Here is a 21,183-nt window from a genome sequence, read left to right on the forward strand (position 1 = left end):
CTGTGGTCTCAACCACTGAGCCTCTCGTAAGGTCGGCAGTTCGAATCCATGCGATGGGATGAGCTTCTGTTGCTCTGTCCCTGCTCCTGCCAACCTAGCAGTTCGAAAGTACGTCAAAGTGCAAGTAGATAAATAGGTACCGCTGCAGCGGGAAGACAAACAGCATTTCCATGTGCTTTGGCTTCCATCATGGTGTCCCGTTGCACCAGAAATGGTTTAGTCATGCTGGCCACATGATCCGGAAAAAGCTATCTGCGGACAAACGCCAGCTCCCTTGGCCTGAAAGCAGAAATGGGCACCACACCCCATAGTTGAATTTGACTGCACTTAACCGTCTGGGGGTCCTTTACCTTGCCCACCCTTCATCCAAAGTTAATTTTTTTTACAAAAGAGCCACATTTTAAAAGGGTGTGGGATGTTGATCAGGTCAACCAAAGGTCTGGTTAAAAAGGAACATTTTTGCATGGCGCCTAAAGGTGTTTAATGAAGGCGCCAGGTGAACCTCCCTGGGGAGAGCATTCCACAGACGGGGAGCCACTGCAGAGGAGGCCCTGTTCTCGTGTTGCCACCCTCCAGACCTCTTGAGGAGGAGGCACATAAAGGAGGGCCTCGGAAGATGATCTCAGGAACCGGCTAGGTTCATACGGAAAGAGGCGGTCCTGAAGTATTGCGGTCCTGTGGGTTTCTGTGACCTGTTTCCGTGGAAGGCAGCAAAATGTGATTTCTGGAGCTGTGTAAATCTGAATGTCAGTTGCCTTCCCCATCCCTTCCCCTTTTGACTCATCAGCCACCAAATTAGTAATTCTCTCTAAAAGATCTCAGAATTTGCCCTTGTAGTTCCAGCCTTAAAATTTCCCAGAAGTGCCACATTAAGGAGGTCTATCGTTTGACCGATCCATTTATTATATGCATGCAAATTTGATGTTTAGGTGGGGTGGGTGTACATCGGAAACCATAAAGTCAGTTTTGCAACTGGGCACATCGCAAGAACTTGATGTGCCAGTGAATTGTTGTGTACAGAGATGGCCATTCGAACCAAGAACAATGTTGAGACATTAATCAAGGAAGTGCCAGGAGAGCATAAATGAATGGTTTCCAAACCAAACATTCCTTATTTTTGCATTAAAACGGGAGAGGGAAGAATGAGAAGGGAAGGACGACGTGTTTCGCCGTTATACAGAGCTGAGTTCAAATTCCAGCCTTGAAATGACACACAGCATATTTCCAAAGCTAAGTAGCTTCCGGCTCTTATTCACAGCCGGCTGCAGGACAACCAAAAGCAGTAGTTGGAACCACACAGTCATGAAAAAAAGCAGTATTTTGGCTAAGAAACAAAAAAGGGCAGCCTAGGTTTTCTGAGCACAGCTCTCCCCCCCTCCTTTTTTTTTTTTTTTTTGCAAAATGTCCTCTCCTCCCCCAAATTACTCACCCTTTACTTGGCAAAGGCACTTAACCCTCCAACATTTCTCTGATGAAAATAAGGAAGTCCTATTCAATTATTACTACTACTACTACTACTACTATTAATTATTATTATTATTATTATTATTATTATTAATTATTATTATTATTATTATACCTCACCCATCTGACTGGGTTGTCCCAGCCACTCTGGGTGGCTTCCAACACATATAAAAACATAAGAAAACATTAAACATTAAAAAAAAAAACCCTTCCCTATACAGTGGTACCTCGGGTTAAGAACTTAATTCATTCCAGAGGTCTGTACTTAACCTGAAACTGTTCTTAACCTGAAGCACCACTTTAGCTAATGGGGCCTCCTGCTGCCGCTGCACCGCCAGAGCACAATTTCTGTTCTTATCCTGAAGCAAAGTTCTTAACCTGAAGCACTATTTCTGGGTTAGCAGAGTGTGTAACCTGAAGCGTATGTAACCTGAAGCATATGTAACCCGAGGTACCACTGTACAGAGCTGCCTTCAGATGTCTTCTAAGGGTCGTATAGTTACGGTATCTCTTTGGCTCACTAGTCACATAATTCCATGACCTATTAAAATAGGGACATCCCTTCTATGCCCTCCAACATTTCTCCAATGAAAATTGGGACATCCTAAGGAAAAGCGGGACATTCTGGGATCAAATCAGAAACCGGGATTCTGTAAATCCGGGGCTGTTCCTGGGAAATAGGGGCACTTGGAGGGTCTTCAGGCAATGTGTCCTTTTCCTCCACCATGCCACTGATGTAACACAAGGGTTGCCAGTACAGTGGTACCTCTGGTTGCGAACGGGATCCATTCCAGAGGCCCGTTCACAACATGAAAACAGCGCAACCCGCAGCGGCGCGTCTGCGCAGGTTGCGATTTTGCACTTCTGCGCATGCGTGAGCAGCAAAAGCTGGAAGTAACCTGTTCCGGTACTTCCGGGTCGCCGCGGGACGTAACCTGAAAGAACATAACATGAAGCAAATGTAACATGAGGTATGACTATGATGCTCACAGGTGCCACCAAAACATCCTATGGTGCCTGCAAAGGGTCTCCAGAAATTTCCTGTTCTGTGTCATGCTCCCACTGGATTCATTTTGTAATATGCCACCCCCCCTCCACTCCTCCACATGACAGCCATTTTGTGACTGGCACCCATAGCACTTTTTTTTTCTTTCTCCAAAATTACAAGTGTTGCCACTGATCAAAAAAGGTTGCCAAACCCTGATGCAGTGCCAGATTTACGTACAGTGGTACCTTGGGTTACAGACGCTTCAGGTTACAGACGCTTCAGGTTACAGACTCCGCTAACCCAGAAATAGTACCTCAGGTTAAGAACTTTGCTTCAGGATGAGAACAGAAATTGCGCGGCGGCGGCAGGAGGCCCCATTAGCTAAAGTAGTGCTTCAGGTTAAGAACAGTTTCTAGTTAAGAACGGACCTCCAGAACAAATTACAGTGGTGCCCCGCAAGACGAATGCCTCGCAAGACGGAAAACCCGCTAGACGAAAGGGTTTTCCATTTTTGAGTTGCTTCGCAGGACGAATTTCCCTATGGGCTTGCTTCGAAAGACGAAAATGTCTTGCGAGTCTTGAGATTTTTTTTTCGCTTTTACCCCCCTTTATCTAAGCCGCTAAGCCTTTAATAGCCTTTTAGCAGCTAATCCGCTAAGCCTTTAAGCCTTTAATAGTCACTAAACCTCTAATAGCGCTAATCCGTTAAGCCGCTAATAGGGTTGCTTCGCAAGACGAAAAAACCGCTAGATGAAGACACTCGCGGAACGGATTAATTTCGTCTTGCGAGGCACCACTGTAAGTTCTTAACCCAAGATACCACTGTATAAGCTAAAAAAACTATAGGGCCCCACTCTCTTGGGGGCCCCCCAAAAGAATTAAAGGAAAAAAACAACTGGATGTATATTTCCAAAATACAGTGGTACCTCGGTTTACGAATTTAATCCATTCCGGACGTCCGTTCTTAAACCAAAACCATTCTTAAACCAAGGCACGTTTTCCTAATGAGGCCTCCCGCCGCTGATGCCCTTCCACCATTCGGCTTCCATTCTTAGACTGAGGTAAAATTCACAAACCAGGACACTACTTCCAGTTTTGCGGAGTCCATAAACCGAATCGTTCGTAAACAGGGCTGTTCTTAAACCGAGATACCACTGTATAAGATAAAAAACAAATAAAATAAAACCTGCATACAGCAACAGTGTTTTGCGTTGAGTAGGCTCCTATGATGTAAGTCATGGGCCCCGCCTGCTAGCCTGCTCCCTAAAATATCACCAGTTTGCTCATTTCTATACATATAGGGTGCCCACATTCTGCATGTGCAAATGACTTTAGATACCTATGAGGTCCATAAATTACCATACAGCATATATTCAACACAAAAAAACAGCAACAAATTGTTGTTGACAAAGGACAGCTGGACATATAAAGGACCCCATTACCTTCAGTAGAATAGAATAGAATAGAATAGAATAGAATAGAATAGAATAGAATAGAATTTATTATTTATACCCCGCCCATCTGGCTGGATTTCCAACAGAGTATTAAAATACAGTGGTCTGTTAAACATTAAAAGCTTCCCTAAAGAGGGCTGCCTTCAGATGTCTTCTGGTGGGAGGGCGTTCCACAGGGTGGGTGCCACTACCGAGAAGGCCCTCTGCCAGGTTCCCTGTAACTTGGCTTTTCGCAGTGAGGGAACCACCCGAAGGCCCTCAACGCTGGACCTCAGTGTCTGGGCTGGATGATGGGGGTGGAGATGCTCCTTCAGGTATACTGGGCCAAGGCCATTTAGGGCTTTAAAGGTCAGCGCCAACACTTTGAATTGTGCTTGGAAATGTACTGGGAGCCAATGGAGGTCTTTCAGGACCAGTGTTATGTGGCCTCGGCGGCCGCTCCCAGTCAGCAGTCTAGCTGCCGCATTCTGGATTAGTTGTAGTTTCCAGGTCACCTTCAAAAGTAGCCCCGCATAGAGCGCATTGCAGTAGTCCAGTAGCTTAGGGCCTCATCAAACCTAAATCCAGCCCTGCCCTGATGCAAAATATGGACCAGGCCTTCGATATCAAAACTGGCTCAATTTGACTGGGTTCCATTTTTGCTACCTGCCACCACTATGCAACCTCCCTGGCCAAAGGTTCCCCATCGCTGGTATAACCCAGTTGGCCTTATTATTCTTCCATTCTTTATCACCTTCTCCTCCTTCTTGGCTGAGAGCGAGAATGAGCAACCGCCTTGTAAACTGTCCATCTTTATTTCCTCTTAGACATACTGAGGAATACTTGCTTTTTTTGCCCTGGGGAAACTTGGACAACTTTGTCGTACAGAAATAGGATTCTAGGGCACAAGCATTTCTCCGAGCTCTCGAAAAATCTGCCTTTTGTTCTCTTGTGGCTTTTGGCATTTGTTACTGTTTCCAAAGCAGGATATGCATAACGCCGAACCAAACTTAGCTTCTTTTAACTTCTCGGAGGAGATAGTAGCAGGAGGAAATGAGCTGGGATAAACCTCTTGGGTCCTCTGGAATTATGCCGTGCCAATGGAGCATCGCATGCGGGTGTCGATCCTGCAAATTCCACCCGCCTCCCCGCCAAAATGCAGTTTATAGTTTGCAAAGCTGCGTTTTACATTCAGCTAAGGGCAGGTTCCCACACAGAATAGTGCATAGTTGTAGATTCCCCAAAAGCAAAAACTTCTGTTACATAGATTGACTTACATTCTGGTGGCTGGGGAAAAAAACCACTCATAGGAAAGATTACCTGTTGTGCAAAAATTCTCCTCTGGAGTACTTGCAGTTTTTTTAAAAAACAATAACAACCCCTTTAAACAACATGACATCAATCTTCTTGAAAATAGAGATATGATCACTGAAACAGACTGCCACCCATTAATAAATTTGTATGCAAATTCAGCAGAAGACACTCCAGACGATTTTTAATGCTCTTATTTAGCAGATCATTAGAATAATTCAGCGACTTCACAGCTCAATATTCTCGTGCTTACACAGAAATAAGTCCTACTGTGTTCAGTGGGGTTTATTCATTAGTAAGCATGTTCATGATTCCAGCCTTTGGCTTCGATCCTATATCCACTTATCTGGAAGTAAGTTCCACTGGATACAGTAGGACTTAAAAAAGGTAAAGGTAAAGGGACCCCTTACCATTAGGTCCAGTCGTGGCCGTCTCTGGGGTTGCGGCGCTCATCTCGCTTTACTGGCCAAGGGATCCGGCGTACAGCTTCTGGGTCATGTGGCCAGCATGACTAAGCCACTTCTGGCAAACCAGAGCAGCGCATGGAAACGCCGTTTACCTTCCCGACGGAGCAGTACCTATTTATCTCCTTGCACTTTGATGTGCTTTTGAACTGCTAGGTGGGCAGGAGCAGGGACTGAGCAACGGGAGCTCACCCCGTAGCGGGGATTCGAACTGCTGACCTTCTGATCAGCAAGTCCTAGGCTCTGTGGTGTAACCCACAGCGCCACCCGTGTCCCAAGCATCTGGGTACAGTAGGACTTACTTCGGTGTAAATGTGCATGGGATTGCACTTTTAATGTGTATTTAACCTCCCAGTGTCATTGTAGCATCAGAGAATGCTATTTGATGTTGACCTAAAAGGAAAAATGGAATTGATCTTCTGAATCATCTCCATCACCGAGGGAGGAAGGGGTGTGTGGTGGGTGCGGTTTGCCCTGGGTGTCATCCCTGGGGGGGGGGGTGACATCACCACCCCACTCCCTGGGATGCTCGCCCCGCCCCCAGGTGCTGGAGCAGCTAGCGCTGCCCTTGACCTCCATGTCCCCAAAACATCATGTTGGAGCAGTTTATAGACACATCTGTTTGGGAGAAATATATCAGAGATTTGCTGCTCTGCCCAGCCTACAATTCAGGCGAATTGCTGCCCGCCCCAAAGCAGACATAAATATCCAGAGAAAATAAAACCAACCCTCACCAAATTAACAGCTTAATTCTGCTCACCCAAAGCCAACCAGTGCTGCTTAGAAACATCTGGCAGCTCTTTGCTTATCACATGTGAGCTCAGTTCTCAGCTGGAAATGTAGCCGGGGAAGAAACTGACAGGAGGGGAAATGGGATGGGAAATCTGTGAAAAGAGCATGACTGGCTGACCGGAACAGTGAACAAGACCCTCCATGCTGCAACATTTTGTTGTAGCTCTTTGTCTCCTTTGCTAATCTCTTGAGCGTGGGTAGGCAAACTAAGTACCGGGGGCCGGATCTGGCCCAATCACCTTCTCAATCCGGCCTGTGGACTGTCTGGGAATCAGCGTGTTTTTACATGAGTAGAATGTGTCCTTTTATTTAAAATGCATCTCTGGGTTATTTGTGGGGCCTGCCTGGTGTTTTTACATGAGCAGAATGTGTGCTTCTATTTAAAATGCATCTCTGGGTAATTTGTGGGGCATAGGAATTCGTTCATTTTTTTTTTCTTTTCCAAAATATTGTCCGGCCCCCCACAAGGGCATATTTGCTACATTGCTTTCTAAACAGCGTGAATGCTGATCTTACTTCTAAGGTGATCGTTCAGGAAGCAGCGCATCAAACCACCCTCCCCTCCCTCCCCTAGCCCTTAAAAAATAAATCTCGCACCCCCCACCCACTTTTCCCTCTCAGGTAGCTGAAAAGCTAAGAACTGCTAAGTGTGGTGCCAGCTTTGCTTCTTACAGAACCTGACCATCAATGAGAACCCTGGGGGATTCCAGATCAGGTTCTGGAGACTCGAATGACCCCCGAGAACCCAGAAGTTAGCCATTATAAACAGATAAATCAAGAAAACAAAAGGATTTCACCCCCGTCTACCCCACCCTAAAAGCCTTTTATGGGGGCCTGAAAGTTTGAATAGTATCTCTGGGAGTAATTAGAAGAGGAGGTGGACTGGCACATTTTCACATACCACACATAGGCGGAGGGGCTTGTTATTCTCTTAATTCTTCCTATTAGAGGATGTCCCTATTGTTTCTGACAGCGCTGGCCGTGACCTGCTGGGGGTTCTCAAAGTGCAGTCCTCTTTCCCGCTCCCCAGAGCTGCAGATAAGTGTTTAGATGTAGGAGATGGATGGAGCTCGCAGAGAGCCTCTCGAATCCTGCTGATGCATAATGCCTTTAAGATCCTGCCTTTCCCCATCCTAATCTACAGAGGAAACAGGAAAAAGGAACTTAAAACTCCCTTTGCTTGCTCAGACAGCCACAGAGTTTTGTTCTAGCCCACTCTCGGTCTTGCAGTTAACTTGTTGCTTCCTGGGCCGGCGAGCATCGCTCTGACGATGCAAGCAAAGAGCAACGACTAAGGGGTCTTTTACCACTGAAAGGGGCATCTGTTATTCCGTGAACTGGATGGATATACTTGGCAAAGCAGGGACTGTTTTGCCACTTCTGGTTTTCTGCGGGTTCAGCTTCATGCTTTCAGGTAAGACTCCTTCAGTTACTCGGGGGGGGGTCTGTCAGAGGATGTCAGTGAACTTCTGTAATGCACCAAGGAAGGGTCAGATTGCAAAATCCTTTTCCCTTGTCTCTTTTGATCCTGGAATCTTCTGTTCATTTTGTTCCAGAGAAGTCACCCGGCGATGCAGCTTGTTATGATGGACTCCTGCCTGTCACATTATTATTTTTTGAGAATTTGTTGCGGGGAGGGTGCAGGCAGATAACTTTGCAGGTGTTTGCTTGAGTCCAATATACATTTTAGATTGCTGTAATAAATCTTTTCGATAATGATGATATTGATGGTCATAATACGACTGTTCCTAACTCGGTTCAGAAGTAGCACATCAACCGTCTGAGAATTTGCTGAGAAAAGGACTCCCAATTTTGTTCCCCGGGGCGCTTTGCAAATAAATTTGACACACCTACAATATCAGGGTGTGTTTTTACTTTTGAAATCTCTCATTACATCCCTTTCACTTTGCGAATCTAGGCACTAATGGGGTGAAACATTGTTGTGATAGATGCATTTAATGTGAGTGCTTACATTACAAACGGATTTAAATCACTGCTTAATGGCAGAGTTAGCATCCATTGTTTATATAGATTTGTGAGAACTGCAAAGTGTGGCATTTATTATAATTAGTGCTTGGCAATTAAACGCAAGCTTTTAATGCCTGGAGATGTTTTGCTACTTCAGTCAAAGATAGTGATACTTAAAATGAGAAAATGTAGCTTGTTCCGTTTCCTTTTACCTTTTCTCTGTTTATCACAAGTATTGCTCACTTCCCTTATCTCCAGGCAGTCTTTCTACACTGCAACATTAAGGCTGCAATCCTAAACAAACTTGAGATGGGACCAATTTTATACTCACTCAGGAGTAAGTCCCATTGAATTTGGCTTTTTAAAGGAGCTGTTTATAGGGATGCACTATAAGAAAAACTTTGCGAAGCAAGACAGGTGGAATAAGAAAAGTAGAGCAAAACTTGTGATAACTAGCATGTTGACTCGGGTGGTCTGGGTTCAAATCCTCCATAGCCATGGATTCACTGAATGAGTTTATCCAATATGTTTTTACTTACCTCACTGGTCCATCCGTACAATAGGAATAAGAGGAGCCCATTGCACAGTATGCTTGTGAGGGGAAATAAGAAGGGGAGGGAGCAGTTTTTTTTCACACGCCATAACTTATTGCTAACCATTTACTCTGGAGGGTTGATGCCAAAATCATTGCCGTGTTTATGATATTTCTATTATGATCTAGTCCCCTCTGTTAAAAAGAATACTTGTGCGTTGGTTCAGGAAATTTGAAAACTAGGTTGTAAAACATGCTATAAATAACAAAAAAAGGAGTCTAGAGTTCACCTCCAAAAACTTTCTATTCAGTTCTTCTGGGAGCAACAAAATCTGTATCTGATGAACTACTAGAACAGCCCTTCTCTAACTTGGCGCCCTCTAGATTTTGTTGGACTCCAGTGGTCAGGAATGGTGGAATTTGTCACCTGGCACCAGGTGGGCAAAGGCTTTAGAGTACTAGAACATCATCCCCACATTAGCTTCATTGAGCGTCAAGCACTTGAGGAGAAAACACGGCAGAAAAGTCCGTAACAAATGCTAACCTTCACACCTGTCTGAATACACAGTGGTTCCGCAAGTATGGTCTTTGTGTAAATATCTGTACAATGGGCACAATCCAAGAGAAAATGAGATGAATTTCAGCCCGTTAAAAATCAACAGGTTTAAATATGCCCGGCTCTTAGCTTGCAGCTTGCTTGGTGATTCACAAATGAGTTAGGAGAAGCTGTATCTAGAGAAGCCTCAAATTTATTCAGGCTAAAAAGTTGCTATTGAACAGACGAGAAAGCAGAGATCATAGGATGCTTTGTGACATATTAGGTTGTATGTTAAAACGTTACAGATGACCAGCTGCCAGCATACAGAAATCCCATATGTCTGAACAGAGGTCAGTTTTGGAGAAAGGAAGTGCACTTTTTGAGACTCCATGGACAAGAGTGGTCAACTTCCACCAGGGAGAGCTGGGTTCAAATCCTGCTCAGCAGCCATGAGGTTCATTGTGTTACCTTGGCCAATCACTGTGTCTTTCTCTCAGCCGAACATACCATCCAGGGGTAGTGTGGTGATCAAAGCAGAGGGGAGGACATACCCCTGTTTCCCACTTGGTCCTCTTTGGAATAAATGGAGCTTTATTTAGTTTTTTTAAGTGAACTTAGCACACCTGCAGCTCTTTATATAAAACAACAACAGCTACTGTACCCTTTCTGCCCCCCCCCCCCCCGTGAGAATCTTTGCTCTTGTATGAGAGCAGCTGCCCTGAAGATACTTATTTTGCTAATTGTCCCATTGGCTCTGTCCTTGAAACCTCAACATTTAGCCCTTAAAATTACATAGGCATAGGTGGGAATGGGAGAGGAATGAAGGCAAGGAGAAGCCCTAGCGCTGAAAACCCGCCAATCCACACGGCTCAGCTGCTTTAGGTGTGTTATGTAGCCACACCCATCTCAATAGATCTGTCAGCTTTCCCGCTTTTGTTCAAGTGTGATATCATGTTTCCTGGGGCGAGCCGTGGAAGACAATGCAAATACGCCTTCCTTTAGATACAACAGGCGGAGTCCAGGAAAACAGTATTGACATTCCCCCTGAGCAGGAGAGGCAAGAGAGTCAATGGCAGAGCTTTTAAAACTCGCTTAACCTTGCCCCCAAGTGGTTGTGGGGAAGGAAAGAAGGGAGGAGGTCTGTTGCGGGTGTTGCCACTGCCCAGAAGGCGAAAATCAACTCCACCCTTGTTCCAAGGTGGGGACAAGGCCTCCGAGCACGGCTGCCAAAGAAATTGCTTTCCCTACCTTTCCTTGTGTAACCCCATAGATCTGCCAAAAAAACTGCTGCTGTAGGCAATAAAGGAAGGAATGTATTCCCCATTCCGACATAGGTGTAACTCCGATAAACAAAAATGCCCTTAAATGCTGAGTGAAGCCATTATGTGAAAGCAACAGAATGCAAAATCTACCAGCATAGGTATAGGGTAAAGGGACCCCTGACCATTAGGTCCAGTCGTGACCGACTCTGGGGTTGCGGCGCTCATCTCGCTTTATTGGCTGAGGGAGCCGGCGTACAGCTTCCGGGTCATGTGGCCAGCATGACTAAGCCACTTCTGGCAAACCAGAGCAGCGCACGGAAATGCCGTTTACCTTCCCGCCGGAGCAGTACCTATTTATCTCCTTGCACTTTGAGGTGCTGTCGAACTGCTAGGTTGGCAGGAGCTGGGACCGAGCAATGGGAGCTCACCCCGTCGCGAGGATTCGAACCGCCAACCTTGTGATTGGCAAGTCCTAGGCTCTGTGGTTTAACCTACAGCGCCACCCGCGTCGTGGTTTAATCTCCATATGCCACGATATGTAGCAATATTATTATTACTAGGATTTCTTATCTGCCTTTCACCATAAATCTGTGTTCGAAATTAGCCAGGCGCCAGGTGCATTTTGCACCTGGTGCTCGACCACCTGCAACCAAGTGAAGATACCTGGGTGCCAGGATAGTGCCTGATGTCTCCACCATCTGGAGTCGCATGCCTGGGGATCCTAGTATCTGGACTATTTCCACATACAGTCAAATTTCGGTTGCCGAACGCAATCCATTCTGGAAGACCGTTTGGCTTCTGAAATGCTTGACAATGGAGGCGCGGCTTCCGATTGGTTGCAAGAACCTTCTGTACTCAAGCGGAAGCTGCGTCAGACGTTCGGCTTCCAAAAACGTTCGAAAACCGGAGCATTTACTTCCAGGTTTTCTGCGTTCAGGAGCCGAAACGTACCAAAACAGAGGGGTTCAGCAACCAAGGTTTGACTGTACCAGCAACACATCCTGCCGAATTCTATCCGTTATATTTTATTGGCACAATCCGAATGAATTTTACGAGCCAAAAAGTCATACCGTGGTACCTCGGGTTACATACGCTTCAGGTTACAGACTCCGCTAACCCAGAAATAGTGCTTCAGGTTAAGAACTTTGCTTCAGGATGAGAACAGAAATCGTGCTCCGGCGGCGCGGCGGCAGCAGGAGGCCCCATTAGCTAAAGTAGTACCTCAGGTTAAGAACAGTTTCAGGTTAAGAATGGACCTCCGGAGCGAATTAAGGACTTAACCTGAGGTATACCACTGTATTGAGAAATACAACTTTCGAGCCGTCCGGCCTCAAAATGGCAACGAGGCATTCCATTTTGGCAACCCTAACCCTGGTTTAAGGAGCCATTTGGCGCCTAGCTTATATATCTGAGTTTCTGACCCTGCCATAAAGTCCCATCAGGTTCCAGGGAAGGTTTCAACAATATAAATATACATTTTAAAATCAGTTTTAAAATGTACACACACACAAATAACAATCAGAAGAAGAGACCATGGCTTTAAAATACCTTTCTTGGGTGTCCCAGGCTAAGTGAAAGAGGTGGGTATTCAGCATATGAAAAAAACTATGCAATGAGATTACCAGGCACAGCTCTGTGAAAAAAGAAATTTCACAGATTAGGGACTGCCTCAGAGACCGCCTTCTGCCAGCCTCAACCCCCTCTCACATTTCAACAACATTTGCTTCCTATATTTGATAGTGGTGGGAGAATTAGGAAGGCAAGGAACCAGTAGTTGTCACTAAGCAAACACAGTTACACTTTAGCCATCTTCATAAATGAATTATGTGAAGGCAAAAGGTAAAGGTAAAAGACCCCTGGACAGTTAAGTCCAGTCAAAGGCAACGATGGGGTTACGACATTCATCTCGCTTTCAGGCCGAGGGAGCTGGCTTTTGTCCACAGACAGCTTTCCGGGTCATGTGGCCGACATGACTAAACTGCTTCTGGCGCAAAGGGACACCATTATGGAAACCGGAGCTCATGGAAACGCTGTTTACCTTCCCGCTGCAGTGGTACCTACTTATCTACTTGCACTGGTGTGCTTTCGAACTGCTAGGTTGACAGGAGCTGGGACAGAGCAATGGGAGCTCACTCTGTTGCGTGGATTTGAACTGCCGACCTTCTGATCAGCAAGCCCAAGAGGCTCAGTGGGCAGTCATGCCCCATGAATTGGATATATGGACCTCTGTACGTGCAGCCCTTCGTGCATAGGCTTTTGTATAAGTCTTGCACCATCGGTGCTCCAGCTTCCACTGAATATTTCATGTACAGAAAGGTCTGTATTAACAGAGTTCCCCTGCTCAGTTGTCCACACTCAACACACAGCAGTTGGGGGCAGGAAAGCCACGCAACACCAGGGGGATGGGGCCCATGGTGCATTGCATGTCAGCTCCCTCGCACAATTAACACAACAAGGCAGCTTATCGTTCAGCCTGATCTTAAACCAGCTTACAGAGAAGTACAGTATACACCTCTGTGTTCACCGAGACTTACTTCCTAGTAAATGTGCATAGCATTGTAGCCTTAGACAAAACAACAGCAGTCCCGGCAAACAGACTGGGCAAACTATGACTCAGATAGACACCTTTGCACAATATATTCATATTGCATATCCATATTTTATAACGGTACAGTGGTACCTCAGGTTACATACGCTTCAGGTTACAGACACTTCAGGTTACATACTCCGCTAACCCAGAAATAGTACCTTGGGTTAAGAACTTTGCTTCAAGATGAGAACAGAAATCGTGCTCCGGCGGCGCGGCAACAGCGGGAGGCCCCATTAGCTAAAGTGGTGCTTTAGGTTAAGAACAGTTTCAGGTTAAGTACGGACCTCCGGAACGAATTAAGTACCTAACCTGAGGTACCACTGTATGCCATTTTTTTAAAAAAATGTTAAATACGTTATTTGAAATCGCCACATGTCACAAGGCTATTGCACAAGCAATTTTCTCTTAATTTTGAGTCAGGGTCACACAAGCACCACAGCCCCATGGGTAGGGGGGTTCAAACAAGACGTTAGTAAATTTAACGAATGCATGAGGGCGGGGGTCACAGAGCTGCATGACCCTAGGCCTTTTCTCACCAGGCACAATGAGAAAGCCCCACGACGGTGGCCCACACATATGGCTAACACCCACAGGGAATCTGTGTGAAATTATGCACACACCCTCCAAATGCATGATGGGGGGGGCACCGCTAGCCTACGTGGTTCATCAAGCCCCCTCATGCGTTCTTTCGATGCATGATACGCAGTTTTTGACAGTGGCTTGACACCTCCTCCCTTGGGTAGGTATCAATGTGTATTGTCTTGCATGCTTCGAAATGTGGTAAGCTAACCCTACTGTATTTGGGAGACCACCCTGCATATTCTGTTGGGTGGAGCCCAGGACATATTGTCGACAGCCCTATCCTCCTGAGGGACGCGGGTGGTGCTGTGTTCTCAACCACTGAGCCTCTTGGGCTTCCCAATCAGAAGGTCGGCGGTTCGAATCCCCGCGACGGGGTGAGCTCCTGTTGCTCTGTCCCAGCTCCTGCCAACCTAGCAGTCTGAAAGCATGCCAGTGCAAGTAGATAAATAGGTACCCCTGCAGCGGGAAGGTAAACAGCATTTCCATGCGCTCTGGTTTCCGTCGCGGTGTCCCGTTGCGCCAGAAGCGGTTTAGTCATGCAGGCCACATGACCCAGAAAGCTGTCTGTGGACAAACGCCGGCTCCCTCGGCCTATAGAGAGAGATGAGTGTGCAACCCCAGAGTCATCCGCGAATGGACCTAACAGTCAAGGGTACCTTTACCCCTTTCAAATACAGTTTGATGGCCGTTTCCCGTTTCAAACTGGTTAATCTTAAAGGTGTCACACAAAACTGTTAACGCGGGACTCGCAAAATGGGAAATGATTATTCCCCTCCCCTAAACATTCCTGTATCGAAATTGGTTTTGCTTGTAACTTACTTAAAACCTTGATCGTTACCCTAAGTGGTGATACATTACAAAAACCAAACCTTTGACTGGTCTTAACTGTCCAGGGGTCATTTTCCTTTACCTTTTTACCTCCTGACAACACCACTGAAGGTATAGGTTGATTCAGCTCAGTCCTATTTTTCTAGAAAAAGAGGTGCCGGAACCAGTGGCGTCGCCTGGGGAAGGCCAGCGGGGCAGTGGCCAGGGGTACCTTTGTGGGGGCATATTTTACTCTTTGCTGCCCTGCCAGTCCCACGCCACTTTGCAATGCTGCAGGGCTGGCTGAGGAGGATGCAACAAGCATGTGCCCTCCCTCCTCCCACAGCCTCTCAGCATCACAAGGCAGCATGAGTGTGTCCTTTGGGTGCATGTGAGTTATGCTCACCAAGGGCTGTGGGCGAGAAGGGGCACAGCGCGGCCCCACTTGGTGGTGGTGGGCCGGTGGCAGCATGGGCTGGGCACGGGCTCCATTCACCCTCCACACTCTGAGCCTTGCCCCCCGGATACACGCACCCCCGGACGCATGGTAGGTGCCCACAATGCCACTGAGCAAAACTCACTACGATCACCTTCCTTGTTCTCTTATAATGGCAACGGTGCCCACCTGAGAGGTGACGGAAATGCGTTCAGGTGAGTTCCAGGTGAAAAGAAGGCCTGATTTGTCTCTTCAGTGCACAGCAACCATATGAGAATAATAATACTCCAATTTTCTGGATCATGGATTGGCTATATTATCTAGATATTGACAAAGTGGCAGAAGAATATGTTTTTCAGATTGACTCAGACAACTGTATCTGTTGGGGGGATTTGAATATTCACTGAGGGGGTTCTCAACCATCCCATGCAAGAGTTTCTTTTCAAGTTGTTGTTGTTGTTGTTGTTGTTGTTGTTGTTGTTGTTGTTGTTGTTGTTTCTACCCCGCTCATCTGGCTGGGTTTCCCTAGCCACTCTGGGCAGCTTCCAACAGAAGATTAAAAATACATTAAACCATCAGTCATTAAAAACTTCCCTAAACAGGGCTGCCTTCAGATGTCTTCTAAATGTAATGTAGTTGTTTAGTTCTTTGACATCTGGTGGGAGGGCGTTCCACAGGGCGGGTGCCACTACCGAGAAGGCCCTCTGCCTGGTTCCCTGTAACTTGGCTTCTCGCAGTGAGGGAACCACCAGAAGGCCCTCAGCGCTGGACCTCAGTGTCTGGGCAGAACGATGGGGGTGGAGATGCTCCTTCAGGTATACAGGACCGAGGCTGTTTAAAGGTCAGCACCAACACTTTGAATTATGCTCAGAAACGTACTGGGAGCCAGTGTAGGTCCTTTGGGACCAGTGTTGTGTGGTCTCGGCGGCCGCTCCCAGTCACCAGTCTAACTGCCGGATATCGGAACTGCCGCATTTCGGAACTTTCCAGGTCACCTTCAAAGGTAGCCCCACGTAGAGCACATTGCAATAGTCCAAGCGGGAGATAACCAGAGTATGCACACCTCTGGCAAGAGAGTCTGCAGGCAGGTATGTCTCATCCTGCCAGATGGAGCTGGTAGGTAGACAGCTGCCCTGGACACAAAATGGACCTGTGCCTCCATGGACAGCTGTGACTCCAAAATGACTCCCAGGCTGCACACCTGGTCCTTCAGGGGCACAGTTGCCCCATTCAGGACCAGGGAGTTTTGTTCTGAATCTCACTAGTTACTCAGTTTTGTAGCCTTCCAGTGCCTTAATTGTGGTGCTACAGCAAAAATGCCTGGGAGGCCTCCCTACACAACAATTCACGTGTATTTTACATGGAAAAGTTAATGTGAATTATTGTCTTGCATTGATTTTATATGCATGCCCAGATTGGGAGTATCATGCCCAAGTTCAAACAATTTTATCCATGAAAATAGAGGTAGGGGACCTGTGCCCCTCCATATGTTGGACTACATGTCCCATCAATCCCAGCCAGCATGGCCTGTGGTCGGGAATGATGGTATTTGTAGTGCAACAACATTTACCTGAATATGAACTGATACTTCAAAAAGTAACCGAAACCCTCCCGTCTCAGTGACACGCATGAGACTCAGGCCAGTCACTTTTAGATAAAGTAATGCATAACAATCATTCTTAAACGTAGCCACGTCGATTTCCAGTAACAATTCTACAGCACCACACAAACGTACCTAAAAGCCTAGAAAGCAAAACCAAAAGAGGAAAAATATATCAGGGCAAAAGGAACTAAGAGCAAAAGGAAATGCTGTTTGCAACTTTGCTCCACTTAGCAAAATCAAGAGGCTACACAAGAGGCGAGCTAAATAGGGGACTGTTTCAACGGGGGAAAATAATAATTTAAAAGCCCTGTCTGTTATCTCTCTTGGAAAGTTGTAATCTGTTCCACCTTCCATACGAAGCTGATAGGGAGGAAATGTGAAGTTAGAAAGGAAACTTAATGATTATTCTGCAAAAACATGTCAACAGTTTCTTAGGCAGCGTGATTTTGTTCCATAATTTTATTTTGTGAGTTGCACGTACACGCACACACACACAAAACATGTTTTTTTTTATGGCTGGGATATTTTCTGAGCTTAAGCTATTTTCACACTGGAGGCAAATTGGTGAACTATGGGCAATGCTCTCCATTATAAAAAGGGAATACTGCTTGACCAAGCATTGGCAGTTTGTCCCTGGTATTCAAATAGAGGGGCATAGGCATGGTTCTCTTCATTTGGTCTGCCGACATAGTGAACTGGTGTGTGAATCAATCGGCCAGGTTTTCTGTGACCGAATGCCTCAGCTCCACTAATCCCAAATACGGTACTTCCTAGGAAGTGAGCAGAACATGTGGACGTAACAAGACAGAAACGAAGTCAGCAATCTCTTTGGGTGGGGGACATCGTCGTGTGTTCTGGAACTGGAAGGCAGTAAGAGTGGCAAATTATACTTGGAGAAGCAAGTGGTTTTCATATAGCGCCACAATATGCGTGGAACGTGGAACCCTGACAAGAGGATCAAGATCAAAGTTCTAAAACTGGATAATGGCCTTGAATCTAGGTATTCAGTGAACTGGATTTACAAGGACAAGGTATATTGTGTGTGTGTGTGCCTCATAAAAAGGGACACTGGTGGCACTGTGGTCTAAACCACTGAGCCTCTTGGGCTTGCTGATTGGAAGGTTGGCGGTTCGAATCCCTGTGACAGGGTGAGCTCCCATTGCTCTGTCCCAGTTCCTGCCAACCTAGCAGTTCAAAAGCACACCAGTGCAAGTAGATAAATAGGTACCACTGTGGCAGGAAGGTAAACAGCGTTTCCGTGCGCTCTGGTTTCCGTCGCGGTGTCCCGTTGCGCCAGAAGTGGTTTAGTCCTGCTGGCCACATGACCCGGAAAGCTGTCAGTTGACAAACGCCGGCTCCCTCGGCCTGAAAGTGAGATGAGCGCCACAACCCCATAGTCACCTTTGACTGGACTTAACCTTTTACCTCATAAAATTGTCTGATCAGGTAAGATGTGTAGCTGTGGCATGATCTCAAGTGTGATTCCAGTATTATTATCAAGCTGAGGTGTAAACCCTCCGAGTGTCCCTGTTTTCCAGAAACAGCCCCAGATTTACAGAAGCCGCCCCGGTTTCTGATTTGATCCCAGGATGTCACGCTTTTCCTTAGGATGTCCCTATTTTCATCAGAGAAATGTAGGAGGATACGGAGGTGGTTGGACCCTTTCATTCAAATCCTTATTCCGCAGGTGGCAAGTTGTCTTCATAGAGAGGTGAAAGGACAGAAAGAACAGCTGGTATCAAAGGTCTGTTTGAAGGAGACACAGAGGAGCTTCAGCGTTTTGCAGGCAGTTGTCTCCTAGCTCTCCCTGTGGGTTTGTTCTGAATTCAGGTCGTTTTGCTCCACGTTCCTGATAAAATCCCAATGTGCAAAACATATGGGATAAATGAATGAGTAGGACACCAAGTGACGTGTCTGAGCTTGCTAGCTGGCTGAAGTGAAATCAAGGTATTAAAGAAAGAATGCTGCCTTGGAAGCCTCCAAAAGTGATGGTAACTTTCCCACGGGCATTAGAGCATTTAAAGTTGCAAGCTTTTTAAGAGTGTGGAGTCTGGAGCAGGAGACATACCCACAATGCACTTCAGTGCTCTGGGGTCAATATATTTTCATGAAGTGCGTTAAAACAGCTGCCTGCTAAACACCTGTGTCATGTGCACAAATATATACAGTTGTACCGGTTTGCAAACGTTCTTTGCAAACCGAATATCTGACGTGGCTTCCACAGCTTCCGATTGGCTGCAGGAGCTTCCTGCATCCACTTGGAAGCTGTGCCTTGGTTTCTGAACATTTCGGAAATCGAATGGACTTCCGGAACAGATTCCGTTCGACTTCCGAGGTACCGCTGTATTTCAGCTTTAGCTTTTTGCAGCTTGACTATACGATGATTGGGAAAGTTTCAACTCTTGAAGGTTTTTTTGCCTGGGATGCAATTCAGAAGGGCACATTAACCCTGTAAGAAAGGAAGGAAATGTTTTATTGGAGGGTGGACTATAGTTACATTAACGAGGTGTTAACTGTGCTTGCAACGAACCATTTGCACACTGTAGGGTTCATTTTAGAGGCTCGGTGAGTGCCAGGGCGCTCCTCACATCGTTGCAGCTCGACTTATCCCTGGGGGGCAGGGAAAGCCAGCTGGCAATGTGGCACACAGGAACTCCCCAGCTGCAGCAGGAGCCGGGGAGCTCCCCAAATCGTTGCCACTCATCTGAGGGCAGGGAAGAAGAGAGGCAATGCCACATGCTGGAACACCTCCCTCTCGGCAGCAGAAGCAGCCGGACTAACCGATTGGAAGGTCGGCGGTTTGAATCCCCGAGACAGAGTGAGCGCTCCCGTGGCTCTGTCACAGCTCCTGCCAACCTAGCAGTTCAAAAGCACACCAGTGGAAGTAGATAAATAGGTACCACTGCAGTGGGAAGGTAAACGGCGTTTCCGTGCACTCTGGTTTCCATCAGTGTCCCATTGCGTCAGAAGTGGTTTAGTTCTGCTGGCCACATGACCCAGAAAGCTGTCTGTGGACAAACGCTGGCTCCCTCGGCCTGAAAGCGAGATGAGCCCCGCAAGCCCGCAGTCACCTTTGGCTGGACTTAACCATCCAGGGGTGTTTTACCTTTTACCTTTCAGATGCCACAAGGGCAAATATATTGAATCTTCCCCTTTCATTTGCTAATCCATCCTGAATTTGCCTCATTGCTAGTAAATAGTAGGAATAAACCAGCAGCAAAGAAGACTTTAAGAGACATGACTTCAATAAAAGAAGTATTTCCATTAACGTATGATGAGAGGCATTTCTTTCAGCGATCATTTCTGTAGAAAGCATTAATATATTAATTGACTATGCATGTTCTTTTCCGAAGGCTTTCTTTGTCCATTAGGTAATGCATAGCTATCTGTTCAAAGAGTGTGATTGTGACAATCTCATTGGGAGTGGCCAGTATAAGTGTGTTTCAATGTGCTTCATCCTACCCTAGTGGAAAAACGCTGATACATAAATGTGCCCCGCTCCCTTTGATAGAGAGCCAAAGTGCACATGTTAAAAACCTATGGGAAACCCTGGCTTTCTTCGTATTCTGCATCTTAGCGCATTACTTCTATAACTTAGTGACCAAACTTAGTAGGCCTATGGAGGTTCCACTGCACATATGCAGAGTGCAGCTGACTCTAAACATAAAGGTGAAACCAAAGAGTAATCACATGCTTTACTACCCAGCGCATTCAAAATCACATATTAGCTGGAAGCACACTTGACATACCTTGCTGGGGCAGAGTAGGATCTCTCCAGAAACAACCTCAATTAACATAGACATTGCAGCAGAAGCCGGCTGTGCACAGTGCTGATTGGCAAGTACCTGTGATGTTCTCAAGAAAGTTTCGCCAGAATTGGAGCCGTTTGGCAGCTTGGTTAGAGAACGGATTGTGCTTTGAAATTTAATAACAAACTTTCCCCTTTCTTTGCCAGGTAATGTGGAAGGAGCATTTGACTTGATACTGATCAATTCCCTCCCTACCGTGGCTGATTCAGAGACATCGCTGACCTGCATCACCTCAAGATGGCGTTCTCGGGACTCGATCACCATTGGGAGAGACTATGAGGCCTTGATGGGCCAGCACCCGTACCCCCTGGCCGTGGCTGAAGACGAGGCGAGAGGGGCAGCGAAGAAAGTGGTATGGCCAAGGGAAAAATCCGGCGAAAGCATTGGAGCGTATTTCTGTGAAGGAAAATTCAAAGAGAAAGCGATGAGGGTACATACGATGAAGATGCAACAAACAGGTACCTTATGCATTTGCAAAAAAAGGTGTGTCATGCTTGAAAATAGACTCTAAATAGATAGCAGTAGTTACCCACGGGCAAATATTAATTCTAAATAGGATAAGGTGCTTCTCGTGGTACTTTTGAAGAGCACCAGTTTAGCTTTG

The 21,183-nt window shown here is 46.4% G+C and overlaps 1 protein-coding gene across 1 annotated transcript in view; it reads left to right on the plus strand.

Annotated features, from left to right (window-relative positions):
* Nucleotides 1-7,516: 7,516 nt before the first annotated feature.
* The window catches only part of TEK (TEK receptor tyrosine kinase), a 48,759-nt gene continuing 35,092 nt past the window's right edge, over nucleotides 7,517-21,183 (plus strand). The window contains exons 1-2 of the mRNA XM_080987721.1: nucleotides 7,517-7,866; nucleotides 20,726-21,037. Of these exons, the coding sequence (XP_080843847.1) occupies nucleotides 7,794-7,866; nucleotides 20,726-21,037 (385 nt within the window). The 5' untranslated portion in view covers nucleotides 7,517-7,793. The remainder of the gene's footprint in view (nucleotides 7,867-20,725; nucleotides 21,038-21,183) is intronic.

Source organism: Podarcis pityusensis, assembly GCF_964106645.2.
Source record: "Podarcis pityusensis genome assembly, chromosome: 17".
In the NCBI taxonomy this organism is placed as follows: Eukaryota; Metazoa; Chordata; class Lepidosauria; order Squamata; family Lacertidae; genus Podarcis; species Podarcis pityusensis.